Source organism: Cyprinodon variegatus, unplaced genomic scaffold (genome assembly GCF_000732505.1).
Source record: "Cyprinodon variegatus isolate N-32 unplaced genomic scaffold, C_variegatus-1.0 Scaffold971, whole genome shotgun sequence".
NCBI lineage: Eukaryota > Metazoa > Chordata > Actinopteri > Cyprinodontiformes > Cyprinodontidae > Cyprinodon > Cyprinodon variegatus.
Window position 1 is genome coordinate 112396 of NW_015151424.1, and position 27598 is coordinate 139993.

Consider the following 27598-nt stretch of genomic DNA (forward strand, 5'->3'; position numbering starts at 1 on the left):
ACAAGCTCCACAAGCTTTCTATTTAAATTTGTAAGAATAAGATTTTCAAGATTTTAAAAAGTCACAGGACATTCAAATCTGGAGACACACTTAATATCCTTAGAAATTACTGAATCTGTAAAAGGATCATTCCTTCTTGGACATGAACAATGGAAGTTCATCAATAAATGTTTCAGGGTCACTAATAGATCAGACTAGGTGACTGTGAGGAAATTTAGATGATGATAGTAAGACTAGTCCATTTACAACAACAAAGTAAATGGTTTCCATACCCAGTTTATTTTTTCTTACAAATATGAATGATCAAATATTGCACAGTAAAAAAACAATCAGAAAAAAAAACATAAAAAGTAAAAATATGAGATACTTTGAAGAAAAATAGTTTCCCCTACTTCAGAGTGATACATGATCATCAGTCTTTGTTGTTTTCAACCATTTCCTCATTTTGCACGCAGAGAAAATCTTTGCTGAACAACAACAAAGACTAGAACACAAAGTTTCACTCATTTCTCCTTCAGGGAACATTTGGCAAAATTTTAGAGATCTTAACGGCAGAACACACAACTTTTCAGAATAATCCAAAGACAGAAAAAAAAACCCTGGTCCTTCAGATGGCTATGCACACATAATGCTGGTGTCCCGGAGCAGAACAAGAACAATCTGTGGCTCGATGGCATTTTACGAAAGTCCATTTTCATCAGTCCACTGGACATCGACGCTGTCCTCACAGCTGTTTGGAGATCTGCAGGGTTTATACTCTTTTACAGCAAAATTAAGCTGGAGGAGCAGCTTGGCGAATTAAGCAGAAATCCTTTCTGCCACAGTCAGTTCAGTTTGGCACTAATGCGTATCCACTGAAGAGCCTGCCTGGTGTATTGGACAGCATGAGCAATGCTACTGTGAAGAGTCAATGGCCCAGATAAAGTATTCAAGTAGTTGAAGAATTCTGTAGAGAAAAAGATAAACAGAGACTCTAAAACCTTTCAATATTTTACATGTGTGTTAAATGAGGTATATAAGCATAAATACAGATCCTTATGACAATATTGACAGCACTTGAACCTTTTTCCTATATTGCCATGACATTACCAATTTCAATAGGGTTTATTGGGATATCATGTCACAGACTAGCATTAAATAGCAGATAACAGTGAGACGCAAATATGCGTAATTTTAAAAAGCATTTTATAACTGATCATCTGAGAGTGCAATGACAGAGACATGCAGGAGGACGTCTCCACCAGCTTAGCACATTTAGAGGCTGTAATGTTCACCCATTCATCACAAAATAGCTCAGTCAGTTAAAAAAATGTATGATGATTTTTTCACTTTGTGATTTTCTAAGGTGGAACTGTATATTTTCTACCTTTATTCTCCATTGCAAGGTTGTCTGCCACTTCCCAGTACTCATAGCTGTACAGGACACTGTTGGTGATGTTCAGGTGGTTTGCTGCCATCTGGTGGATACGTTGGGGGATGCTTATAAGGGATGCAGTGCTGCTGCCTGCAGTTGAACCCCGTCTGTGGTGTTTTGCAGGGGGTGATTGTGAGGACAAGAGTCCTGTTGTAGCCCTGGGAGTAGTGAGAAGAGACCAACAGTCGGGGAATTTCAATCAGTATAATTTCAGAGGCTGAAATAAAGGAGCCAAGAGGAATAAACTTAGAAGACTAGTTATTATCCACTCACTTCCCAGAGTCCATCCATCCAGGTGGCGTTGTAGGCACTTTGGGAGAACTCTATATAACATCAAAAACAAAACTTAGAAATCCACCCTCTACAAAAGTTATATCATTCTACCAAGTTTAGTGACTTTGTGTCATTGGATATACCTTGAAATAGTCTAGCAGCACTTTAGAGTACTTTAGTGCATGATCTTTTTTTAAGCGGAACATCTGCCAGTAAAGGAGGGCAAGGCATCGAAAGCTGTAAACACAGACAGACCGCAGGAACCGTTCTCAAAAGGCATGTTACTTGTTACAGTCACAGATGTGGTATTAAAGAGAAGATGACAAACGCACCACAAGACAGCCAGCTGTTTGTCTTCCTGTCTTGCTCCAGGGCCAGAGTGACTCTTTAGCCTCATAGCGTACCTTAAAACACATAGTTTGTATTTATTTATATTTTTGTACCTCAAAAATTTCAACCAACGCCTGTTTTCAGACTGTTAGCCGAATCAACTCACCTGATCAACTCAACTGTCTCGGAATACATGGTGAAAGGAGACTTTGCCTCAAGTGGCCCTTCCTCCATCGCCTTCCCACATTCCATAAAGGAAAGAGCGGCATCAATGTAGTTGACTGCTTTTCCCAACTTGTCCACCTAAAAACAGCATAAAAAAAACACAAAAAAGGATAATGAGGTAATTTTCAAGGGATATGAATTAAGCCTGCTTATATTAAAGCTGCAGTAGGGAGTTTTGAGTTTCTAGCCCTCGCTCCAAAGCTCCTTCCCCGAAGTGGAGCCTGCTATCAACAGCACAGGCTGGTAAACAAGGCTACCAGTGACAGCTGATTAACGGCTATGGCACAATCACTGGTAGGGGACAAACATTAATAATATGCTTTAAATTGATGCATAGCTGCAGCGTATCACCAATCTTGAGCTTGAAGGACAGTATGCGCTGTCCAGGGGCAGGGTGTCAGCAGAGCATGCATGATTGACACGGCTAATACATTTCCTAGGGCTCTGATTGGTCGAGTATTTCTACAAAAAGCAGTAAAGATAAGACCCCTGCGGGGAGGCAAAGGATCTTTTTTTTTTCATAGATTATCTCTCATAGATTATCTTTCATATGTTACCATTAGTGACAAATTCCGCTAAATTCCGCTAATATGTAAAAAAAATTTTAATAGTTTTATAGCTACCTACTGCAACTTTGAAAGGTTGCAAATTCAAGGTTGTTTTTCTTACTTTGTAAGTTGTTTTTTTACAACAAGAAAAAAACTATATTTATCAAAATAAAAGCCTTGCAGCGCGTAGAAATAAATCAACTGATGTCATCAGGAAAGATTGTCCAATTTCATGTTTTTAAAACATGGTTTTGTCAAAAGATCTTTAAGTTCGAGACTATACACCATGTTAGTTAGATAATCCATAAATTCTCCCACAATAATAGAGATCTAAAATGCAAAAAATCTGTTTCTTAATGACCCAGCGATTGTCATGAGGACCCCTTTTGTTATTTAAAGTGAAGATGTGTTGTTATGGTTAAGCACTGCTGCTTTGATTCCATAATGAGCTCAACCAACACACTTTTATGGTATTATAAAGTAATAAAACAAAATATTTGTATGTTTCTGGATATTGCATTACAAGTTTTGTATTTGCTGCCATATCAGTTTGAAACTGATATGGCAGCAAATGTGAAAAAACTCACCATTGCATCAGCACGATGCTTCATCCGTTTAGCTTCATGTAAGTAGTATTCAGCATGGTGGGAACTATGAGAAAATCAAACATGCAAAATGAAAACCTTGAGATGTTTGGTCAGCAGTTTGATGGGAAAGTTGCACAAAGGCTAATTTGTAGTGCTTACATTTCTTTGTTTGGTACAGTCCCTCTGTGACCAGTGGGTCCCCAGGTGGACTCTGATGGTGCCTGCGGCTGAGGCTGCCTTGATACTTTTACACTCTCCACCTCCATCTTAGGCTGTAAAACAAATTGCTAAAGTAAAACCATATGTCTCAAAGAGCAGAGAGGTCTAAACAAATGTGTTGAGATATCACCTTTACAGCTACATCTCTGTTCTTGTCTTTGGTCTTCTGTGAGCGTGACTGCTGCTGCTCAGTCGTTGTCTTTGCTTTGGCTGGAGGCTTGGCGGGTTCAGGACTTTGGGGCAGTGGAGACAAAGGAGACAAGGGGGAAACTGGCCTCTTGTTGTCCAAGTACTCCTCCAGATATCTTTAAAGAAAGGTATTTGCATATCTCTTTCACTTTGCAAAATACATCATGTCCACCATACTTGATGCCACACATGATAATAATATTTAAAAACATCAACCTGTTAATAGCTGCTTTTTGGCTTCCATCTATTTTGTGTGTGATGCACTTTGAACACTGCTTGCCCTTCAACACCTGTCCCTCTTTGGACTGGCAATCATAAAATGGATTGTTTTTAACTAGATGAATACATACAGCTGTTTTTGAAAGTTTAGACACAATCCCATTGAAGAAAAGGCTAAATAGATTGTTAAAATATTACTTTTTAAACCAAGTACTGTATAGGTTTTATACCTTTATAGTTTGTTTGTTTTCAAAATGCGCATAGAGTATAAAAAACTACTCAGATTTTAGGGATGCTTTGATTCAATTTAGGGGTGCTTCAGCACCCCCAAAACTGGGTTAAAAACACCTACTCTGACCAAAGTACCTGGTTCCAGTTAAAGCAGTTTGTGATAGTAAGACAGAAATGGCCTTCACTTGCAAATCCTACCACAGACAATTTAAATAGTTTGATGATATGCAGAGTAAATTAGTAAATTTCAATCATGATGTGCTGTAATTTTTACCCATTGTGTACTGTCTCGGTGACGATGTTCTCAGTTGCTAATGATGAAGGTTCTTTCTGCCCTGGGGCCTCGCTTGGATAAAGAAGACTCCTCTTGGTTTCTTTCTGTGTTATGCCATTGTCCAGCTGGTGACAAACCAATGAAGAAGAAATGGGGCAAATATTTCAGTATCATTAAAATGTCTGACAAAATACTCTTTGTTTAATGTCACTATGTAAAAGGGAAAACTATTTTTTTACCTTACGTTTCCTCTTGCAGTCTTTGGTGGAAGTCTCATGATCATAAATGTGTTTCATACTCTCTTTAGGCTTTTCCTTATTCGATGGAGCAGATATGGAAGGGGAGGATTTTTTAGGGTTCGGGTTTGTAGGGCTTTCTGGTACTCTCTTGAGAAGACAGAGGTCTATCTGCACCACCAGATTTCTTAGCCCCCGCTGGGCAGTGGAAGGTGTTTTTTCCCCTCGCCCAAATGGGACAAGTGTGTAGAGCCTTTGCTTTGCCTCACTTTGCTGCCCCTCGCATGAATTACCTGAGCTTGCTCGTCTGGGGTATACTGTCTTAGGCTTGGTGGTGTCAGGTCTGCTTGAAGCTTGGTCTCCTGTTTTGGGAACTCTCCTGTGAGAATTGAAATCATCTGAAACCTTAGCTACAGAAACAAGACTTTCTGATTCGGAGTCCGAGTTGTAGGGGGTTGTAGAAGATGATGATGAGGAGGACTTGAAAGATCGTATTTGGGGAGTTGAGGAGTGTGTGGATAGTACAGGTGATAAGTCTTTTGGTACTTCTCTATCCTCGTCACATCTCCTTCCCTTTTTTGGCCTCCCTTGACAGTCTGAACCCTCTCGAGGGAGGTGTTGTTTGTGGTTAGGAGGCACTCGTTGTTTGACTGTCTTCCATTCTTCCTTTGCATGCTCTACCTTCCTCCTATGTTTCCCTCTTTCTTTGTCCCTTTTCACACCCTCGTGTTCTGTTGCTCTGTCCTCCTCTTCCTCTTCTTCCTCTGCCGAACTTTGGATTCGACGTCTTAGTAGCTGCTCCTCCGCCAGCCTTCTGTCTTCCTTTCGTTCTACTTTCCCCTGTTGCTTTTCAAGGTGAGGTCTATCCTCCTTTCTTTCCTGTATTCTCCCCTCTGTTTGGGAGAGATGAGAGGTTCTCTGATCCACTTCCCGTTCCTTAGATGGGAGCTTCCTTTGAGAGGTTTTGGTATGGCTTACATGTGTGAGTTTTGGCTCTGCAGGCTTCCACAGCTTTGTCCACTGTATAAGGTTAGGAAATGGTCCAGTGCTTGACTTAGTAACAGAAATGCTAGTAGTGTTGCAGGTAGATTGGGAATGAGTACCGGGATCTGTGCTGGTTTCTCGGCCAGTGGGCACCAAATGCTTTGATCTTTTGGGGCTGTGGCTTGAAGGCTGTTGAAATTGTGGGTGTGGCTTGGATTTGTATTGGCTGCTTTGGGTTTGATCTAAAAGTGTTGACTTTTTATTTTTGTGAGTGTCAGAGAGCTCTTTAGTTCTTGAAAATGAAGTAGGCTTGGGTGTAGGTTTTTGGTTGAGATTTGGTTGGGATTTTAAAATTACTGATCCCTGCGACTTCCTTTGGCTTTGAACTTGGCTGTGTGTGGAGTGATTCTTAGGTTTGTGGTGATACAATGCTTCAGGATGCTTGTGACTTGTGGGCTTACTCTTTGAACTGCTGGTAGGTAATGGAGGTATCCATGGTCTTATTTTAGTCCTGTAGGGGGTAGACGTTAGAACAGGATGTGAATGCTTTTGGCTCTGATCTTCCAGGTAGTCAAAACTCGAAGGAGCAGGTAAACTGGGACTTGGACTTTTTGGGGGATGTCTTGGTATAGGGCTTGGGCTTCGACTGGTTCTGGGTGTTCCACAGGGACTGGGACAAATACTTTGAACTGGACTTGGAGGTGGGCTATGCTGTGGACTAGGGCTAGGACTTGGACAGGTGCTGGGAAATGGGCTGGGACTTGGACAGAAGCTGTAACCAGGGCTGGGAACTGGGCTGTTATTTTGACTGTAACTGAACCGTGGACTTGGAATGGGGGTTTGGCTTGGGCTGTACTCCTGATTGCTGTCCCATGACCTGGCAGGTGATGGGGCTCTCTGGCTTATGGGAGAAACCTGGGGTTCTTCAGTAGTTTGAGAGAAATCTTGATCAGTCCTGGCAGATCTTTTCTTTGACCTTTCCAGCCATTTATCTAATTGCCATTGGGTAGCTGAACGATGATCAATCTTTAGATAACAAAGAAAAGAAAGACAAATTGACACTCATGGTTATTTTCAATTAACCTTTGCAAACCATAAGGCTGATACACAATGCAATGTTGCTGTAGGGACACATTTAAATTTTCATGTAAGCAAACAGAAATCTGATTTTACATATCCTTACAGATCTTGAGCCATCTATAATTTGTTGGCTTTTTTAACATATTGCTTGTCAGTTCTGTCCTTGACCATTTTGAAACTTGTACTCTGGAATTGTTTTATTATGATGATTAGCTGGTAAATCCTTTAGTTTATGTTAGAAAAACAACACATTATGGACACTTTATGGGAATTCATAGTAGTTTTGATTATAAAGTATTGGAACTCGTCACTAAACCCATTTACCTACAAATAAAGCTGTTGTTTTATCTTCGATTTTTTGTCTTCTGCATTTCTAACAAGTTGTGCAAAAAAAAAAAAAACTGTACTCGTGAACATAATTTTCTTATCTCTTAAATCTCTTTCCCAAACAGTCAAAGTATTTTTTTAACCTTCATGATGAAGTTCACACACAAAGAGAAACCAGTTCGGCTGCTGCAACCCTTGTTACATGTTAAATCTCATGGTGTTCAAAGCAAGGTACCAAACTTCTAAGGCAGAAAAAAAAACACTGTACATTTTTTTTTTTTTTGCACCCCTATCCTTCTGCATCTGAAATTATATACTCTACAATCTGTAATATCAATGAGTCAGTTAGAGACACACAAAGAGCAATAATGTCAGTGTTAAAATACCAATTACATAGAACTGCTTTGTATGAAAACATCACCTGCAGGACTAAGACTAAGTCTAATTAAGATTGTAGCTGTATTTGTTGAGTCAGATATATGTTTAGAGATCTTTGCTGCCCTGCAGAAGCTCAGTTTAGAACAATATATTTGCCACTGAAGCAAATTGGATCCAGTAGCATCTTGTTGAGTGAGTTCAGTCATACTCAATACTTATAAAAATGATGGAATACAAAACAAAACATGTTATTTTATTGAACTTTTTACATTTTGTACCACAACCCAGTACAAGTCTGATAATTAAAACAGAAAACTGAATTGTTTCAGTTATATACCCCTAATGTCCCTATTAATGGTATAAGTATTGTCTGACTATATACAAGTTATTTAAAAACACACAGGCTTAATTTACACATTCCTGCTCTGATTTTCTTAGCTAGAAATCACAGTAACAGTTTGTATGTTTGTATTTTGTATTTGTTTGTATTTTTTTGTTAGGCTTTAAATATGCACCAATTAAAATGCAATAAGTTCAAGAAAGGCTAAAAAGTAATAAAAGAAACGGCTAAGGGCTCAGTTACGCCTGTGTCTGTTTGAAAACACATAGCATCTTCTTCATTTGAAATAAGGTTAAATTAGATCGGACTATATCGCCACCTGATGGTAAAGTGTACAGGTGCTAGATTTTGAGGCTGATTTATGTATTGGTTTTTTTTTTTTTTTTAACTTTGAAAAACATTTCACCTTAAAGACATACCATGGATACGTTAGCTAGGTCTTCAATGCATGTAGAATAACATATACCAGCAATATGTTCCTACAATTTTATCTTACACGTATACATACAAATATAATGAAGGCAGCAAACACTCTTTTGCATGTAGAAAAAATTACAAGATATTTTTAACTTCACAAAATTAGTACTTCACATGTATAATTAAGTGTAGGAGGGCTGTAAGTGGTTGAGTCTTTTAACTCTGCAATATTTATAGATAAACAAAATTATACTTATAATAAACCATGTTATGTGCCACATATATTTGAGAAAAAATTCTCAAGATAAACAGAAAAGAAAAACAATTTTATCTCTTTTGGATGTATAATCAAACAAGCAAAAGTCATAAACTCAGTATCACTCAGCTGCAGTGGACTCACTCTGAGCTCCCAGTATAACTAAGGCCTCATTTAGTTAGTCAGCTAAATTCCTTCATCTTACCTTAAAATGAGTTTAAAAGGCAAAGTAATTTTGAGGTTAAGAGAAGTTTTTGCTTTAATTAAAGAAACCAAAAAGGTACTCACAGCTTGAGAGCAAGCTTCTTTTTCTCTTATGGTTCACTTTTTCAGACTAACCAGGCAAGCTAAATTAAACTTTGACTCTGTAAGTCAAACAGCGACCCCCTTCCCCACCCCTCCCTCCGCCTTTACCTCCTCCCCTCATGTCTCGCTCTCTTTTCAGAGAAGACACTACATCTCTTGTAACGTCTTGACTACCCTCCCTGCCTTTTTTTCTCGCTACCTGAAATTCTTGGTTTTTTGCCTCCATAACAGCTGCCTCTTTTTTTTCCTCTAAAGGAGACACTCAAACACTCCACCTAAATGAAATACACATGGTTCCCCCCACCCTCCCTTCACATGCTGTAGGGGCCTAGAGTAGCATGTTCAGTAATACAGTCTGCAATGTCACACAGGGCTTTCCATTCATAACAGAAAAGCAGGTTTCCCCCCTTCATTGCTTACATAGTGCACACCTCAACCCCTACAACGCCCCACATCTCCAAATGCTTGGCACATCATCACTTTAGTCTCTAAACACCTATCTGCAATAGATTCTCCTACACATTTTCTTTTAAACATGTCAACATAAACCAGGTTCTTGATAACTTCCACCCCCTAGGGCTTTTCTCTAGATTCAGGCTGTTGACATCTCAGTGAGGCACTAATTCACAAAGTTGCCCCTCAACCTCCCAGTCATAGGCACTCCTCATTCCTCTGGCCCTCCCCACACCTGCTGTTGACCACCTCATGCCCAACCCTGCTCCTTTGGAGACAAACCCAGGAGGATAACTTCATGGACAGCATTAAATAGGAATGAATCATAATCCCATGGCGGCTGTTTTCCTTACCTCTTTGTTGTTGCACAGTGGCTGCGTGGCTGCAGGCGACGAAGGTTCTGGGTGAAGTTCTGGACTCAAGCTGCGGGAATGAAGGCTGCTTCTGCTTGACTCTGCAGAGGAGTCTGAGTCGGAGGAGTCTGAGCTGGAATGTCTCACCCTCCTGCTATGTGTGTATGCTCGCTGAGCCGCCAGGCTGTCAGTCAAAATGGGTACAAACATCACAGACAGCTCAACGGAGGACCTGAGCCAAGTGGAGCAACATTACACATACTGACTTCTAATCTAAAGTCCCAATAAAAATTATCCAAGCAGCAATCAGTAAAAGTACCTGTGTCGCTCCCAGGAAGCGGACTCATGAATGACCTTTAGGGATGCAAAAACAGATACATATCATCCATCAGAAAACAGGAATCTTTAAGAGTAAATCAGGGTCAAAAGTCTTCATTTCAACATGCTTAAAACACAAAAAAGTTGAAGTGAACCTACCCTCTGACTGTCATCTTCATCACTGCTCACCTTCAGGTCATCAGCAAGCATTCTGTGAACATACATGATGAACAAATCTGTGTATCTGTGAAGTCAGCGTCAGGCAATAATACCACTAAAAAGCTCAGCAATGTTTCAACCGTTTCTTTTATAAATCTTTTATTCGTAGTTGGTTTAAAGTTAATCTGCATATATCTTCAACATTGAATTTAACCCTAAACCTGTACCTCCAAAACATGTGCTTTTTGACCTAATCAGTTATAAATAGCAGGGGGACCTCCCTGTAAAGAAGTGACAGTTTGACTCAGACAAAAAGAAACAAAGTTTAGCACGTATAGCCCAATCCAATAGTCATTAATAGGAATGTCCTTATCCAATATTGATATAGATATGATATATTGATAAATAAGCCTTAATGGAAAATCTTAAATCAATTCAATTAAATTTGAAAATAAAATAAAAAAATCTTCTTTTCTTATTAGCTCAAAAAAGGTTGACTTTGTGACCTATGAAACCTCTTTGTGATGACTTTCCATTTAATTTGCATTCTGTATTACTGAAAATACACATTTATGACTCATTTACAATTATTAGTACCAATGTTGAGGGATCAAATAAAATGAAACAAAGGAGAAGAGCAGATGTGTCAAGTAACAAAGTAGAAATACTTTGTTACTTTACTTAAGTAGAAATTTTAGTTATCTATACCGGTACTTTACTGTAGTAATAATTCTTTAGACGTTTTACTACTCCTTACATTTTATTTGCAATTATCTCTATTTTCTACTCTTTATATTAAAAAAAAAAAAAAGACTCATTAGTTTTGTTTCATTTAAGCTTGTTTTTCTGATGTTCTGTTGGTAAAAACAAAACAAAACAAAAAAAACATCAAAATAATTTGTTTCATCCAGACAATTAATTTCTTAGTGGTTTTACTGCACTAACTTGTTGTTCACCACATACTAAAATAAATAGTTTTTCAAGATGAAGCAAAATTAAATTTGACACTGTTGCCATTAGATATAAAACTAAGAAAATGAAGTAGGAAGAAGTTATCATTCAGAAAATTTTCCTAGTCTAGTACAATAACCAGTATAAGGTTTAAAACATCTGTCCTAAACATATTTTCCTGCATTACCTTAACTTTTATACTTGAAGTAGTTTTTGTACATTTTACACTTTTGAAATGAGTAAAAAGCTTAAGTGAATACTTTAACTTCTAGAAAAGTGCTTTAAACAGTAGGATTCAGCCTTCTACTAGAGTAATAAACATTAATACTTTTGATTCCTATGGAGAAGAGACACAAAAAAGGAAACAAGGAGACAAGGGGAGAGAGAAGGATGCAACTTGGGATTTGACTCGAAGGACAGAAGAAAGGAAAAAGGGGAAGGAAGGAAGGAAGGAAGGAAGGAAGGAAGGAAGGAAGGAAGCCATAGATGGTCAGGAATTGACTATATTAAATAAAACTTTCTATTTTATATAGTGCTTAGGAACCAAAAGCTAAACTCTCTGGAAACTTTACAAAACTCCAGAGACTTTAGTTTAAAAAAAAAACCTGTGAGTAGTGTTTGTGAAGGTTCAGTCGTTTTTATGGAGTGCTGGAGAACTCAAAATAGCAGTCTCTACTTGGAAATAAATGCCAATTTCTTCTTATCAATTAGAATTATGCTACCACCATAAAAGACTGATGTGTCTGAACTTTAGCAGATGTTCCAATAAAAATATCAGTGACCATCTTACACCAGATTTTAGAATCATTAATATTTTCTTTGTGTGTGTGTATATATATATATATATATATATATATATATATATATATATATATATACACACACACACACACACACACATTTATTAGCTAGATAAACGACACTCAACATCTTGGAAACAGATCATCTTTTAAAGGTGACCTGAATGTAAATAAAGTTTAAATAAGCAAATAAAATCAATGTTATCAACAGTTTAGGTGGAAAGATGTTTTTTTTTTCTTTTCTTTTTTAAAACAAAGCTTGTAAAGTAAAGCAGAACATGCATTTGGCTCCTATCCTGAGAACATGTGTTTCAGATTAAAACCAGGATGTAAAAAGTTAATAAACAGGAGCCCATCGGTCTTCACTGACAACTCTAAGGAATGTAAAGTAACCTTTGACCCCAGCCATTGCCTGAAACACAGGTTGCCTGGTTAACGTAATGTATCCTGTTTCATATACGTTCCTCCGTCTTGATCAATTTACCTTGTAGCTGTTCAGATGATAAAGATCATAAATAAGTTTTAAGAAGGTAACACAGGCAAACAAATCAAATAAGTGGTAATTCCTGCACGTGGCACAGCAGAGGTTTACGGTTCGTGACCCAGGCCGGATCATATTTCTTCAATACTTACGATTTATGAGGTGCCACATAAGGATGACGAGCCATTCGCTGCTGAGGATCCCCACGACCTGACAGCAAAGGAACAAAAACTGTTAACAAAGAGCTGCTTGGAAATCATTACATCAGACAAATGTGCAAATTTATCAGGCAGTAAATACATACTTTGCCTTTGCTGTACGGCTGAATGTCTTGCATCCTGGGAAATAAAAAAATAAAGAAAAATGTATTATTTATCTTATGAATGAAATACCATTAACATATATAAACGCTCTGCCTTTCTTTAGATATAAACTGAAAACATCACAAAGCGCCCTAGACGTACAGTAACAATGATGTAATGGGCTGTTGGATTCAAATTCTTCAGAAGTTTGATGCTGATTCATGGAGAAGCCAGTTTTCCAAAATGATCGGTATCATTATCCTGCTGGAAAGCAAAGTTGTCTTTGTGTTACAACCATCTAACCCAAACTGACACCTTTAGACGAAGGAAAATCAGTTGGGGTGTTTAAATACATCCCAGTAACCACCAAGGCTGCTGGAAAACCAGGATCTCTGTCCACAGTGAAGAGAGTTTTTCATCATGGACTGAGAGGGTGCAGACCAAGAAAGGCCAACGCTCCAAAATCAACTCTGAAACATAAAGCTAGGAGTTTCTCAAAAGGACAAATTCCTTCTGAAGATAATGTTTTTTTTATCATAGGAGAGAAAAATACTAAACTGATGGGGGACAACAGAGACGTCTACATAGTGGTACTGGTTCACTGGACAAAGTAGATGTTATACTGAAGACTAAGTAATGTTGGGGGATGCATATATTTCAGTCTATTCTTCTGCTGTATGTGCTATGGTCACCTTAGTTGGTTGATTTAAAATGGAATTGGAATAAACTAATGAATGAATGAATAAACCAATTAGTATTATTTCGAGAGGAGAACAGGATCAAATGTATAAAAGATTTACTTTTGTATGCCCAATTCATGGCCACACAAGAGTGAATTGTTATTGTTTTTAAATACATAAGTTGTTTTTTCATTCTTAATGGGGAAATAAAACAATTTAAATCCACTAATAAAATCCCTGAATTACTTTTACATAAAGCACTTGTAGCGACCATCAAATTTCCTCTAATTTTGGTCGCTTCTGGTTGCGGTATATCCAGGTCCTAATGCTCTCAAAAGGCAAAGTCCAGGCTGGGAGATAAGTTTATTATGCACACACTGAATACTGAATGCGATCCAAATTCCTGGATGGTGGTCTATGGCAGCATGCAAAGGAAATGGTGATATAGATCAATATGTGGATATAATGAAGGAAACCAGTATATAAACAGAGAGCGTCCCCAAAATTATCTCCCAGTCTGAACAATGACCTTTGAGGACCTGGATTTCCCACACCCAGAAACAACCAAAATTAAAGGCAATTTGATTGTCGCTACATAAAGTAAAAAACCCGACCTTTTGGATTAAAGGATGTGCCCCTTTATGAAGAACAAAACTCACCTAGAAAAGTTGGGGCATGATCACCTGCCTGGCTAATCTAGAGGACAAACAAAGGAGCTATGCAGGTGGGCATGCTCCAAAATTTTCCAGGGGACTTTTCTTCCTCATAAAGCATCAAATTGCCTCTAATTTTGGTCGCTTCTGGGTTTAGGAAATCCAGGTCCCAACCAGTTCAAAAGGCAATGTCCAGACTGGGAGATAAGTTTGGGAACGCTCCCATTTATTATGCACACTCTGAATACTGAATGCGATCCATATTCCTGGGTGGCGGTCTATGGCAGAATGCAAAGGAAATGGTAATATTCATTAATATGTGGAAAAGATAAAGCAAACCAGTATATAAAGTATATAATTGCCCATAATTTGACACCTAAATAGATTTCATCTACAGCTCCACCAGTGTAAGAGCAAGAATATAGGTAAGATAAATAATTCACATACAAACCAAATACCGCCACCTAACCAAACCAATGCATTGAAACTAAATGAGATATACTCAAACTATGCCCAAACATAGAAACTACAAATGTCTTCTATAGCATTAGTGCACCTTAACTTCTGGTTTAAAGGATATGTTGGGGGGAAATACTTGGCTAATGAAAATGGGTTATTTTTTTTCAGAGTTCTTTGTTAATTCAAAGAGGTCAGAGAATTTAGTACATAAAGCACAAAATGGGTTGATGGCAGGAAACTACTTTAACTCAGGGCTTGTTAGCATCAAAGCCACTCAGCTATTTAAAAAATGCTATTGTTTGTAGTATAAGAGTCATTATGAACATTTTATTATTGGACGGTGGAAGTAGCAACAGGTTTTTGTTTTCTGAATCTGTGCCCTAATCCAGCAGAAAATTTGTCAGTTTTTGGAATCAGACAAATTTTCCTGTTGATTAGCTGAATGCATAAGAAAACAAGTGGCACTGATGCACTTTGTTTAAACTATTTTAATTTTTGCGCCACATTCAAAGATCGTGGCCAAGATAACGAAAGCAATCTACTGGATTTTCCTAGAAAATAAACATTGATTGGCCTGGAATGCATTTTTAATATTAATCTGTTGATATGTTTTAATGAATTGGATCTATTTCCCTTTAAAAAATGCCTTAAGAAGACATTTAATAGTAATTTGCTCTATATAGGTAAACTGAATTTGATTTATGTTGCTAACCTTTAAATATATTTTCTTACCAATTACCTGTCAAAGTTTGCACAAAAGGTGCCAACCCCCATAAAAAAGTATTCTGACAAACCAAGCGTGATGATGAAATCTGGTGAAGTTTTTATTTTGATAAGACAACCAGAAACACACACATACACACCTTTGAGTTGTAGATGATTCGCTGAGCTTGGTCGCCCCCCAAGGCTTGCTGGGATTGCCAGGACTGAGTCATGTCCTGTGCAACAGAAAGATGTCTGAGGTTAAAGGTGAGTGGGCAATCATAACAAAGGAAACCACGTTGAATTGGCCTCATTTGTCTTTTATATTGGACTGACTCTGGCCTCCCTTTCACAAACAGAATGGTGATCAGCATCTGACTCTCATTTATAGCCTTGCTTCTCCCTTGATGATCCTTTATGCAGACGGGTGTTCACTTTATGATCTAGTTCAGGTTCAGAGATGTGAATTACATGCTTGAAGTGGTTGTGATCAGTGGCTGCGTGGTAAACAAAAAAAAGAAATAGCTGCTGCGTGCACTTGTTCATGTAGCCGTGCATGCAGCTCCGTTTCTGGAGACATAAGCTGATCACACAATGAGGGGCTAAAAGCCAGTTCTCATAAACATAAAGCAGAAGAAGGGAAGTTTTTGAAATAAGCTGTATAAGTGGACCTGGGAGCCACTATGCAAAATATATGCAAAATCTAGAAGTAGTCAGTTGGATATTATCAGCTTACAGTGAAGCAGTTAGTGACTCAAGACTCATGCAAACTGCTCCCAACTGCAGTAAGATTAAAAAATAAGAAATATAAAGAGATAATTAATAATTGACATTAAATAATCTGTATTATTTTGGCATTCTGAGGGGAAACCCACTTTAAAAATCAGACCCCCTGCATTGCTGCATTGAAACAGGAAACACAGCTGGTATCTACACAAAGTATCTTCTTCTCGAGGTGTATCAACTGTCATAACCACATAAAAGTGGTCTATTTGTGATTATAGTCACCTACAAAGAAAAGGAAAACAGTTCTCATTGGTTGAAATATTTTAAATGCAAACAGTTGCCTGAGTTAACCATATGCACCGGGAGATATATGCAGTGAAATCGTTGCATTCGATTTTAGAACTGATTCTTTGATTTCTTTTCTCTCATACTATATTTTAAGTTTCAAATAGATTTTTGGCCCCTGAATGGGCACTAACTACTTATGGAGAAATAAAAAGGATAAAAGTAGGGGGGAAAAGGCCTTTATAACAGTTATCCTCTATATTCTCTGTTTTGTTTTATTTATGTTATGTGTTGTTTTTCACCTAAATACAATATCAATCTGATACATAGGAGTGCAGCCAATGACATGCTGGTTAACAGCAGAACAAACATAAAGATAACAACAGGTGCCAAAATAGAAAAGGTTACTTCCGAATCAATTTCAGCTGCTGACAATTTAATGCCCCTCCCCAGAGAAGATGAATTTAAAGTCTTGAAAAAAACGCATTGATATTTCAAGTTGAATCATTCTAAACTATTTCTATGACACAATATTGTTGCTTTAAAAAATATGTTTATTGATAAGGTCTTGTATCCATTTTTTTTACCAGCTATGCCAAGTAAACATATAAAAATGCTAAAAAAAAAAAAAATAAAATAAAAGTGCAATTCTATATAATACTTCTGTAATGATAAGGCCAGCAGAATGATGGGGGAGCAAAAATGTAAAAAATACTGTTTTCACAAAATAAAATTACTTTAGAGGTTATTTTTTACTCTGAAATATGACCCAGATGGACATCATCTAATCAACAGTTTATCGATTACAGATATTAAATATCGCTGCACTGTAAGACTTGATAAATACGTTTAACTCAAATGATACGTGAAAACCTACTGCCTTAATTCAAATGAAAGGAATAGAAAAATGCAACTAAGTAAATTTTATTTAATAATTGTGTCAGGCTAACCTGGGTATTAACATTTCAATGTTCCGTCTTCTTCCCTAAACCTAAACTGAACATAAGACTTTCCAACATTCAGATGTAATTTGTATCAATAATAAATCAATTGTATTTATTAGCGCAGAGCCTCATTAACATATGAAGAATCTATTTTCTCTGTATTATATTTTCATTCAAGAATTAGCATTGAAATTACTTCCTTAGTCTACTCAACAAAGGTTAAGCGCACATATTTATCTAACTAGTTTATTATAATGTTGAAAATTATTTTTAAATCAAAAGCAACTCACTCGTTGTCAAGAATCTGGCATTGATGGCTGGCTTGATTGCTCATTTCATTCACCTGTCTAGCTCTGCCCTGTTCCTCATCACTCATCAAATTCACCAGTAACAGTTTCCTATTTAAGCTACCTGTTTCCCAGCCATCAGTGCCAGATCATTCTTGAGCCTTTGGTGTTGAGTGTTCTTTAGTATTTCTATAGTTTTCGGATTGTCCGATCCTGACCTGTGTCTGTATTTGGGCGTACCTGCCCCTGTCTGATCTGTTTGCCTGGCCTGTCTTCGGACTCCTGTTGGATTCTTCTGTGGACTGAACCTAATCTGCCTCTTGACTTCGCCCTGTGGTTTATCCTGTCTTCCTCTGTCAGCTCGGATCTTATCTCCTGTCAGCACTGCAGCCTTCCATGCTTCAGCGTCTGGAACTCTTGGACAGCGTCCGCTGCGTCTGTTGAGTCAACCAAATGGAATCATCCTTGTTCTCTGGGCTTGGACTGAACTGTCAGATCAGGTTAGTGACTCGTACATTCAAAATCATCCTGCGTCAGATTATCACAGTCATAACCTGTTTTTCCCTAGCCGCTGCAGCCGCTGCAGCCGCTGCCACTGCAATCAATCCATCGTTGTTTGAATAAATGCTTTTGAAATAATCCACTGTCTGTTTTGTCTGAATTCTGGGTCCTACTTTCAGAGCCATTACACTCATGGTGTTGCAGCACTGACCACACCCACTGTCACCTAATCAGCCAGTGAAGTCTGCACATTTGCTGTCTTGTTAAAGTTAAGTTTTTCCTTATTAAGTTATTTAAGTTTTGCAAAATGAACATATAAATAATTCATAAAAATCCATCAGACTGAGTTAAATGCTCATGAAAACAACAAAGATGCTACTTTTAATGTTTGGGTTTACAGTGTGTGCCAAACTGCAAGAAAATTTAAAAGTGTTATAATTTTTTTTCTAACTATTTTCTATATTGTTTCTATATCTCAGAAACAACAGTAGCACAAATTATCTGTTATTTATTCATTTCATTTTACAAAGAACCATTCACAGTGCAGAAACCTGCACTAATGAAGCAATAACCATTTAGTGTATTTGCAGAGTTTTTTTAGCGTTCGTGGGGTGTCAGCTTCACGCAGCAGAAGCTCCTCCTCTTTGATGACACCATCCAGGGTGTAAACACTGTGCATCTGAAATGCAGAGCAGTGAACTCCCTGCGGGACTCGCAGAAATCACAGTCTGAATCCACCATAACAAGGGGGTCAAAGAACAACTAAATATTTTTGGCCCAGATAAAATGTCAATACATTGCGAACAAATGCTGAGATTTGTGTAAACCTCTGAATATAAAGAAATTAAAAACAGGAAATTCAGCTTAAAAAAATACCTCTAGATCATAAAGCACTTAGCAAATGGATGTACTTTTGGTAATCAAAACTAAACTAAAACAGGAAAAGTTTAGTTTGATTAAAGGTCAGAAAAGTGTTTAGATGACCTTGTGTCTGATAAAAGCAAGTACTGGTGAGAAATTTCAGCAGGTCTCTATCCAGTATAGAAGTAAACTGGCTTAATTGATGGATTTACCCCTGGAGCCTCTTCCACAAGTATAAATGAGTTGGTGTTTCCTTTCTGACAGCAGATTCAGAAGAAGAAAGACAAAAAATGAAAGGAATTTCTGAAGATTGGGCATCCTCCTCAGACAGACAAATTAGAATTGTTTGCTGTTGGTGGACGTAAAAAAAAATCGGAGTTTTGGCATAAATGAGTGGGTTGCTGTGCCAAAATAAACCCAAACAGGATGACTACATTGTGTGTTATTTACCTAAGTTTTTTTTTATTTTTTATTTTTTTTATTGTTGTTAACCCTTTTTACCCTTTATTTTTTTCATCTTTGGAAATTTGATGTTGTACTTTTATTTATTTAGCAATTTTTCAATCTTTGCTGTACAGATTAAGTTAATGATTTATTTAAACGATTCCTCCTGCTTTTCTTCTGTATTTTAGTATTCCATACAGTATGTAGGTACTTTCTACTCTGAGTTGCAGTCTTTGGTACAGTCGTTCTCTGTAGATCTTCCTGATTTATTTAAAAAAAACATCTTTACTTCCTTAAAGACTTTGCTTCTGTTTTTCTTTTGTCCCTTTTTTGGTCCGAACCTTGATTATTTCTTATGGTATTTTTATTTATTTTATTTTTCTATGGTTCTGTTTTTCTGATTCCCTCAGTTGCACCGTGTTATTTATCAATCCTCGTTCAGTAATCACCCCTTCAGCTTAAGTATCTCCTCAGTTGCATTGCTATTGCAAGCAACTTGTGTCCATATAGTTTATAGGGTTTTTAAACTATTTTTTTCAGTTTCCAAAGAATCTGTCTTTTTTTTTTTTAATCTAAATAGGAAGAGCATGGAATGGGCTCAGTTTGGGGATTTTTTCTCTCCAAGCAGATAAAAATGTCTTTAACTCCCAGGGGAGTTTGAGGTAAGGGTATTTGGGGCTGAAAAATCCTCAGTATTTTTTGAACCTGGACAATTTGCGAGTGTCCCCCCGCCCTCTCTCCCACTTGTAGCACTACCCCTTGGAGGGTAAGTGTTTCCTCTCTGTGCTCATCCTTTTCACTTCATTATCTCCCCTTCCTCAGTCACCAAGGACACAGCACCAGCCCTCCCTCTTTCCTCCTCCAACAACAACAAGCTCTCCCAGGTGGAATATGTGTTGCCATCTTCCTCCTGCTCTTTTCCTCCCAATCTTTTCTACTCACTGAAGTTGATTCAAGCAGAGAAAGAAATTATTAACATGAATGAATATCTCATTAAATTATCCTATAATAAGTTTATTTTTAATTGTTAGATTACAAATAGGAAACTTTTACTATTCATTACACACAAAGTGATGTACGGTATATGAAAACATTTGAAATTAAATGAAAAAGTGAAATTCAGTTTGCCAGTCATAGGAAGCTTGAAAATTATACTTTAGCCAGTTACTGTCACGGTAGATAATCTGTGACAAAGGTGTTGCTTATCAAGATGTCTGTTTACTGAGTGCCGTATCAGAGCATATTGTAGGAAAGTTGAGTGAAATGAAGAAAATGTGATCGAAAAGGTGCAAAATCAACAGGGTAAGATGCAGCTTGGAGACGTTTTTGAATAAAAGCTCCTCCAAGAATTTGAAGAAAGTCTTACAAATAATGGATTCGATCCAAATACTGCAAATCAATAAGAACTTCTAAGCCAAAGCTGAATCGCATCGGCCTGGATAAGGGCTGTTTGAATTGTACTGGCAGTAAGGAAGGAGGTAGGAAAAGGAGTCCCTTTCCTTCGTGGCATAGTTTATTTAGCATAGGAAGCTCCAAAAATTCCTATTTGGTGCTTAGGATCTAAAAGGAATCCCAAAATCCTTTCTATGACATGACGCACCGTTGGTCACTTAACTCCTCCTCCACCGTGCAGTGCCGGCGCCATCTTTGTTATTAGTCGCCGCTGTTGGGTAGCGACAGCCTATGGTGACAGCGGGCTGCAGTGACAGCAAATCCCATAATGCTTTGCAAGGTGAGCTAACCGCACAAATCATTCCGCAAATCATTCTTCTGAGGCCTTGCTTTTCTTCTCGTTCACTTCGTAGACACTTTTTCTCTTACGACCCTCGGCCATTTTCAAAGAAAAAGATAGCAAACGGAACGAGCACGTGGGACGTCCTTACGTAAAATTATCACCAGAATGATTGAGGATTAGGAGGACCACTTGTTTAGATGATTTATAAAAGAGAGTTTCAGCCATTCACTATTTCATTTAGGCTTTTTTTGTAGTTCTTTTTTTGAATGTTTGACCAGCATAATCTTTGTGGGTTTCTGTCACATAATGACATCCAGAAGGCTAAAGGCAGTCTGAATTCAGTTCCTTTCTTACCCCATTGACGCTACAAAAGGTGAAGGAACAGGCGCTAGGAGCAACAGTTTGCTGTATTTTCAATCAGGCATGGGCTGAAGTTTGGGTCAGTGCTTCTACAGCCACCCGCAGATGTATTAAACATCTGGGATACAAATGTTACATTTCATGTTTTAAGCCACTCCAACTAAAGCAGTCTACCTGGGCTGCAGAGAAAATAATCAAGAATGTTGCTTAGTGATTACTTTTTAAATCAAGGTCCCAGAACCTTTAGGACAAGTGGAGAGGACCAGAATCCAATGTCTATACCACTAATGAACCAACTTTATGATGGCATTGTAATTGTTTTAGATGTACCTGTATTTGTGTAAGGAAACCTGAATCAATAAAGTTTAAATAAATATACAAGATGTACGCTTTTGAAATCATAAGAAGAAACATTCACCATCTTAGAATTCGGGTCATGAAAAATCTGTGGATTCACTGATGCATGAAACCATATAAGCTGCCGCTTGTATTTCCCTCCCTCAAAGCAACTACAGCCAGATCAGTTTCCCAAATGACTGGAAATTTGCAATATTGAAACAAAGCGAATGTGAGGGAAATTGCAACAAATAAAATTAACCTCGAACATAAGTCGATTCATTTAGAGACAATAGTGTTGTCATCGTAAAACAAGTTGTTCTAATTACTACTTCTTTATCTGCTCCTTACCTCAAGAATACCTCTGGTGCAGAAGTTGCTTTGGCCTCTTTTTCCCTGTACAAACCAAAGGGTTGAGAACTTTATTTTAAAGGAGCAATGCAACTAAAAGAAACTTAACCCAGGCACTTACAGGGAGCTTAGTGCATCTGGGAGTAGCTTCAGATGCAAATTTCAAATGCAGAACACATTTACGCATGACATGCTGATCAACGAACAGCGTAAATCACAGAGTAAATAAACCATCGGACCAGTTATTATCAATTGTTGCTCACCATCTGATCTTGCAGTCTCTATCACACAGACAGTAAAAAAAACCTTCACCTTCGCGCCTTTTTTAAATCTTCTGCATTCAAAACCCACTGTAACACATTTACTGTAACTCTGAAAGCCTCTCTCTCTCTCCCTCACACACACCTACACACACATGCATGCACAGTAACTGTGAGTCTCTCTAAAGCTCGTTGATGACTCATATCTTAGTAATCACAGCTGCAGGATGATCAGCCGGATGCCAACACTGAGGCAAGCTACTTTCGGTTTCCACTTCAAATGGTGAACTCCCTCTCCAGTGAATGAACTCAGGGGTAAAGGTCAGAGGGAAAAAAATGCAACAATTATGTTACACTATAATGTTAGCACTGTCTGCGAGAACACAGATGATCCCGCTGTACTGATCAACAAATAACGCTTTTAAATGTCTATTTATTCCAGGGTAATCCTTATGTACTGAGCAGCCGCATATACAGCAATCAGAATTGTACGGTCAGCTGAGTGATTGACAGCTTGCTTTTGAATTACAAAAGTTAAAACACTTCTGACAGAAGTGTTCACAGCACCTTGCCATTTATCCATGTTATTTTTTCTGTTTTGCATGTGACCAACAAAATAAAATCCATCCATCCGTCTGTCCGTCCATCCATCTTCGCCTGATTAGTCCTGTCAGGGCACATGCATTCTATGGGCAAGAGGCAGGGTACACCCTGGACAGGGAGATTATGCAAACACCATGCAGAAAGACCCTGGTTCAGGAATCGAACCCAGAACCTTCTTGCTCAAAGTCAATAGCCACCATGCAGCCGATAAAATAAAATGTCCCTTATTTATATATTTGGCCCCATTTACTTTATATTGTGCATGTCCATAAAACAAAACGTGTTATTTCGCTAAATATTTTAAATATAGGAAATCTGTTACCATTTATTTGTATTTCTAGGTTTTTAAATGAGGAAGAACGTAAACAGTGTGGATTTTCTTTAACAGGATGTTGGTATTCGTAAATAATTATGCGTTTAAAGAGATTAAAAAAAAAGAATCTAAAAACATATTACTGGTTATTACTATGAGATCTTTTCTTAGAAAATCAACTTAGAGATTTTGTGAAAAATCGACAGAAGATTCCAACACAGGCATATGTTATTATACTACATAAAAAAAAAAAACTTTAGTTGGTTCTTTGACCACTTTTAGGAGCCACTGCAGAGGTCCAGAAGATGTGGGTTGCAGGCGCCTGATCTAGTGCAAGCCTTTGCTTTCAGGAGAGGAGAGAGGAGAGATTTCACCTAGGGGGTAAATAGAGTCCACTCTCTGTAATTTCACATCTGCATAAATACAACTGTTCTGTGGACGCGTCTGAGAATTGTTAAGAAAGATTAACGGGAAAACACCATCATGATGAATAAGGAATGCATGAATCCACAGCTTATGTAGGAGAAAATATCAGCGGTGGAACCGTCTGCTGTCAATTCCACGACTCTGATCTTATAATTGAGAGGCATGAAGAAAGCTATTATTTTTCTACATGTCATGGAACAGACTCAGCAAAGTGCCTTGATCAAATAAGAAAATATGTACTACTTGGTTTATAATATTTTGAGTTAATAAAAATGTACTCTTAGTATTTGGTATAAATAGAGTTGGCTGCATCATGCTGTAAGGATACTTTTCCTGATGTGTCTGATAAAAACCTACACAGGTTGGCCGAATGTAAAAGCATGTCATAGTTTTATTAAACTGCATATAATTTTCCTTTTACCATAAATCTGCACGTTACTGGTTTCCAAATATTGATAAGATAAATACACTGTAAATTGGTTATTTTAAGTTATGAAAACTTTTGCAATATGACCTAAATTTTCAAACTTTGGAGGCCTTATCAGGTCTCAGGCATTAATTCTAAAAGGTAATCATAAACCGTCAATATTTCAGCTTCCTGTGCTTCTGCACATTAAATAAAATTTGATTCAGTTTTTCCCCCCTCCTCATTAATACATCAAGCATTCATAACTGCAAGAGTGCTGCAGGCTACAACTCTGTTGCAATACCCAAGTGTGTTTACCCCCCACACTCCAGGGGCCAAACAAACCACAACCCATCATAACACCTGCAACAATATAGAAAATAACCAGCTGTTGCCTTCTTAAAGTATTTCCTTTTACTAAAGCTATGTTTATCAGTTGCAGAAGCAAGTTTATGTTTAAAGCAGAAAATTAATTATGCTCAATAAGTAAACATTTCTTCATATTTAGTAATTTTTCTAGCATTTCTTCACTACATTCTGACAGTGATTAGTTCAAAATAAATAAAATAAAATAAAATACAGCTGTTTAGATCCAATTACAGTCCAACCACTGAATTACAGTCCACGTTTAAGAAGTTCACACATACAATATATAAAATAACTTGTTTCTAAGATGTATTCTTATGCCGGTTGCAGCTTCTCACCTGAGAATATGTGTAACGGAGTAAAAAGCAGACAATGGAAAGTTTCCCTTTGCCACAGAGGACAGTAGGCATGGTTCTTGGATGTTCAGTGTCCTCCTCCGGTGTCCATATCAGGGAGGACGCGCGTCAGTGAGCTGGCTTCTTTCTGGCCGGGCTCCTCTCTCTCTATCTCTCTCTCTCTCTCTCTGCGTGTCCGTGGGCGCTCTTTCCCCTCCCTGCGACGGACGGACACAGACGGGTGGTGTAGGCGGACCGGGAACGTCACAGATGACGGAGCTTCACGCGAGGGGATCACGACTCTCTGGCTGCGATCACCGTCAGTCCTTGGTTTTATGATAAATGATGAGGGTATCACGGCAAACGTAGTGATGGGAGGAAACGTGTGAGGTGTGCTTTTTCCCTCTCAGGGATGCACTGAAATCATAGCCATGTTTTTGGAGATAAAAATAAACATGTGAAATGTTTATTTCTGTCTTATTCACTGAACATTACTATATCAAGGGGAAATTATAGCATTTAACCCAGGGGCAGAGCTAGATGGGGGGTCAGGGGTGGCCATGGCCACCCTCAGCCAATCATTGGCCATCCCTACCATTTTTTCCCACTAATACAGACAGTGGCAGCAGTAAAACTCTCAAGTGGAATGTTCAAAGCATTTTAATTTTTCATATAATCAACAATTACTTTACAACAAAAACACTGTTGTTAATTATGCGCATCAATGTACTAACATTAGAGATGATTAGTACTGAATTAAAGTTCTTTTCAGAACTAGATTTTGTGTTTTATGGAGTAAAGAGAAAATTATGCTTCTCTGCAAGTCATCTAAGAGTCTTCAGTGAAATCATAGATGTCATGATTGTTTTAAGAGATCTGACCCACATACAGAGAACCACTCAGAGACCAGGGGGAAAAGTTGTTTATTGTTGGGGATGGTTTCACAAAGTAGGAACTGGAACTCAGTGAACTGGTGAACCGGAACTGGAAGGTCTGGAGGGGAGATCACAGTGATCAGTTCAGGGTCCGTGGGAAAATTGACTGAAGCTTGAATACTGTTGAAGCGGGACTCACGTTTGAGGGGTTCTTGTTAATCCTTGAATCCAGTCAGTGTGGGTTTAAGAGGGAACTCGTTGGATAACGGACAGGTAGACATTCGTTGGACCCGGAGGAGCAACGGAGCGGACTGTCACTTGGATTTCCGAAAGGAACTTGAACGGCTCATGTGGAAGTTTTCCCCTGCTCAGTGTGAACTCAGTTAATCCTTCCAGGGGGAGAAGGCCAGACATCCAGGTACACAGGAAGGCTTCCTGCCGAAAGGTAAAGACAAAAACAATATTAGACTCAGAGAAACAAAGGCTCAGGATAGACTCAGCTAATCTCAGCTTGGCTAGAGTAATTCCTAATTCCACATTCATCTGAGCCAGTTAAGCTTCAGTCGTTGATAAACAGCATCTAGTGTGTGTAGTGCTTATAAAATTTGTATAAATGTAGCAATAAATGCTGCTTTTCTCTTTAAATGAAATACACCCTGATTTTCACGTCAAGCATAAAAATACGATCATTCATATTTTGCATAGGACCAATGACATCAGACCAATAGTGTCCCTACCAAAGTTGAAATCAAACCTACGCCTTTGAGTTCACCAGATCATACAAGCAAATTGATGCAAAGTTTTCTTTCTAACGAAAACCAGTTGATTGCATCAAATCATTGACTGAAACGCAATTGCTCACACTAAGCATGCTTGTAGCGACAGTGGAGAGGAAAAACTCCCATCTGCTGAGGCCGACTGGGGCGAAAGCAGATGGGCGCCAGAACCTCAGGGTCAGTCTGCACTGTTCCAGCAGGAACGAGGACAACATCCATATTTTCTAAATAAAGACAAGCTATGCTGCCTTGCAGCCTTTGCTAACAATTGGACACATATGTGTAAACACATAAATAAAAGGTATAGCGGCCAAAATATCTGGGGAAAACGTCTTGTCCATTATCAATACTTACCTACATTTATTTCATTTGTTCTGGAGTGGCCGTATGCATTTAACCCGTCAGCAGAGTCAGCATGGTTTCAAGAACTATCTCAGTTCCAGATGCAGCTTCATGTCTTTTGGGGTATGTCTGTACCACAAGATGGTATTCTAACATATGTTTTTAAGTCCTCATTGGTTTTTCTTTGAGAGCTATCCTGTATTTAGTTTCATCTATCTTCCAAACTCTGACCAGCTTCCAAATCCTTACCAAAGGGAAGCTTCTTCTGCGCAAGAATGCTGCCACCACCGTGTTTCTCTCTAGGGCTTATATGGTTAGGTTGATTTGCAAAGTTAGTGTTCTGCTACAGAGGCCAAAAACTTTTACTGTACTTGTTATTTTCCACCTGTCTATTGTGTCCCACAAAGAACTGGCCAACCTGAAGTGAGATGACTTTCTTTTTTGCCGCCCCATCAATACATTGTGTAAAGTCAAGTCAACACAATCTCTTCCCTACATGTAAACTGTTAATCTAAGCAGCTCCTTCAGACTTAATATTCTTCTCTTGGCTGCATCTCTGCTCATTTTCCTCGTTCCCCAGTCTTAGATTTTAGGTATGACCAGGCAACTAGAGATCTGTAAGAGATTGTCTGTTTTAAACACACACACACAAAAAAAAACATTCAACATAATCTACAAGCCAACTTATTGTTTCAAAAACATGCCGGGATAAGAATTTTTTTTTATGCCACCATCAAAAACGTAACTTTTTTGTTGTTTTTAACTGTTTTGACAGAGCTTATCCACCGTTAAGCACAGGGGAGCACCTTGAATACTATTTTTCTGTTCTCATGAGAACCTGGGAACAAATTGGAAATTGTTAAGCAAAGGTTATTTTAGCCAAATATTGTTTCAAAGCAAGTGGCCAAATAAAAAATTCACA

General features: G+C 38.2%; 1 protein-coding gene across 2 annotated transcripts; it reads right to left on the reverse strand.

Annotated features, from left to right (window-relative positions):
- Positions 1–267: 267 nt before the first annotated feature.
- Positions 268–24825, reverse strand: LOC107100433 (AF4/FMR2 family member 3-like). 2 transcript variants are annotated; one of them, XM_015398898.1, is made up of 19 exons: positions 24687–24773; positions 21975–22019; positions 15306–15380; positions 12653–12686; positions 12501–12558; positions 10117–10168; positions 9959–9993; positions 9640–9823; positions 4749–6755; positions 4510–4634; positions 3727–3901; positions 3537–3649; positions 3378–3441; positions 2184–2320; positions 2020–2091; positions 1831–1924; positions 1688–1737; positions 1367–1572; positions 268–946 (listed from the first exon to the last, which is right to left on the reverse strand). In XM_015398898.1, exons 1-19 carry the CDS (start codon positions 24756–24758, stop codon positions 825–827), a joined length of 3720 nt encoding a protein of 1239 aa, XP_015254384.1. In that variant the 5' UTR covers positions 24759–24773; the 3' UTR covers positions 268–824. The 2 variants fall into 2 exon arrangements, with proteins under 2 accessions (XP_015254384.1, XP_015254385.1); XM_015398899.1 differs by lacking the exon at positions 21975–22019 and having other exon boundaries at positions 24687–24825.
- Positions 24826–27598: the final 2773 nt, after the last annotated feature.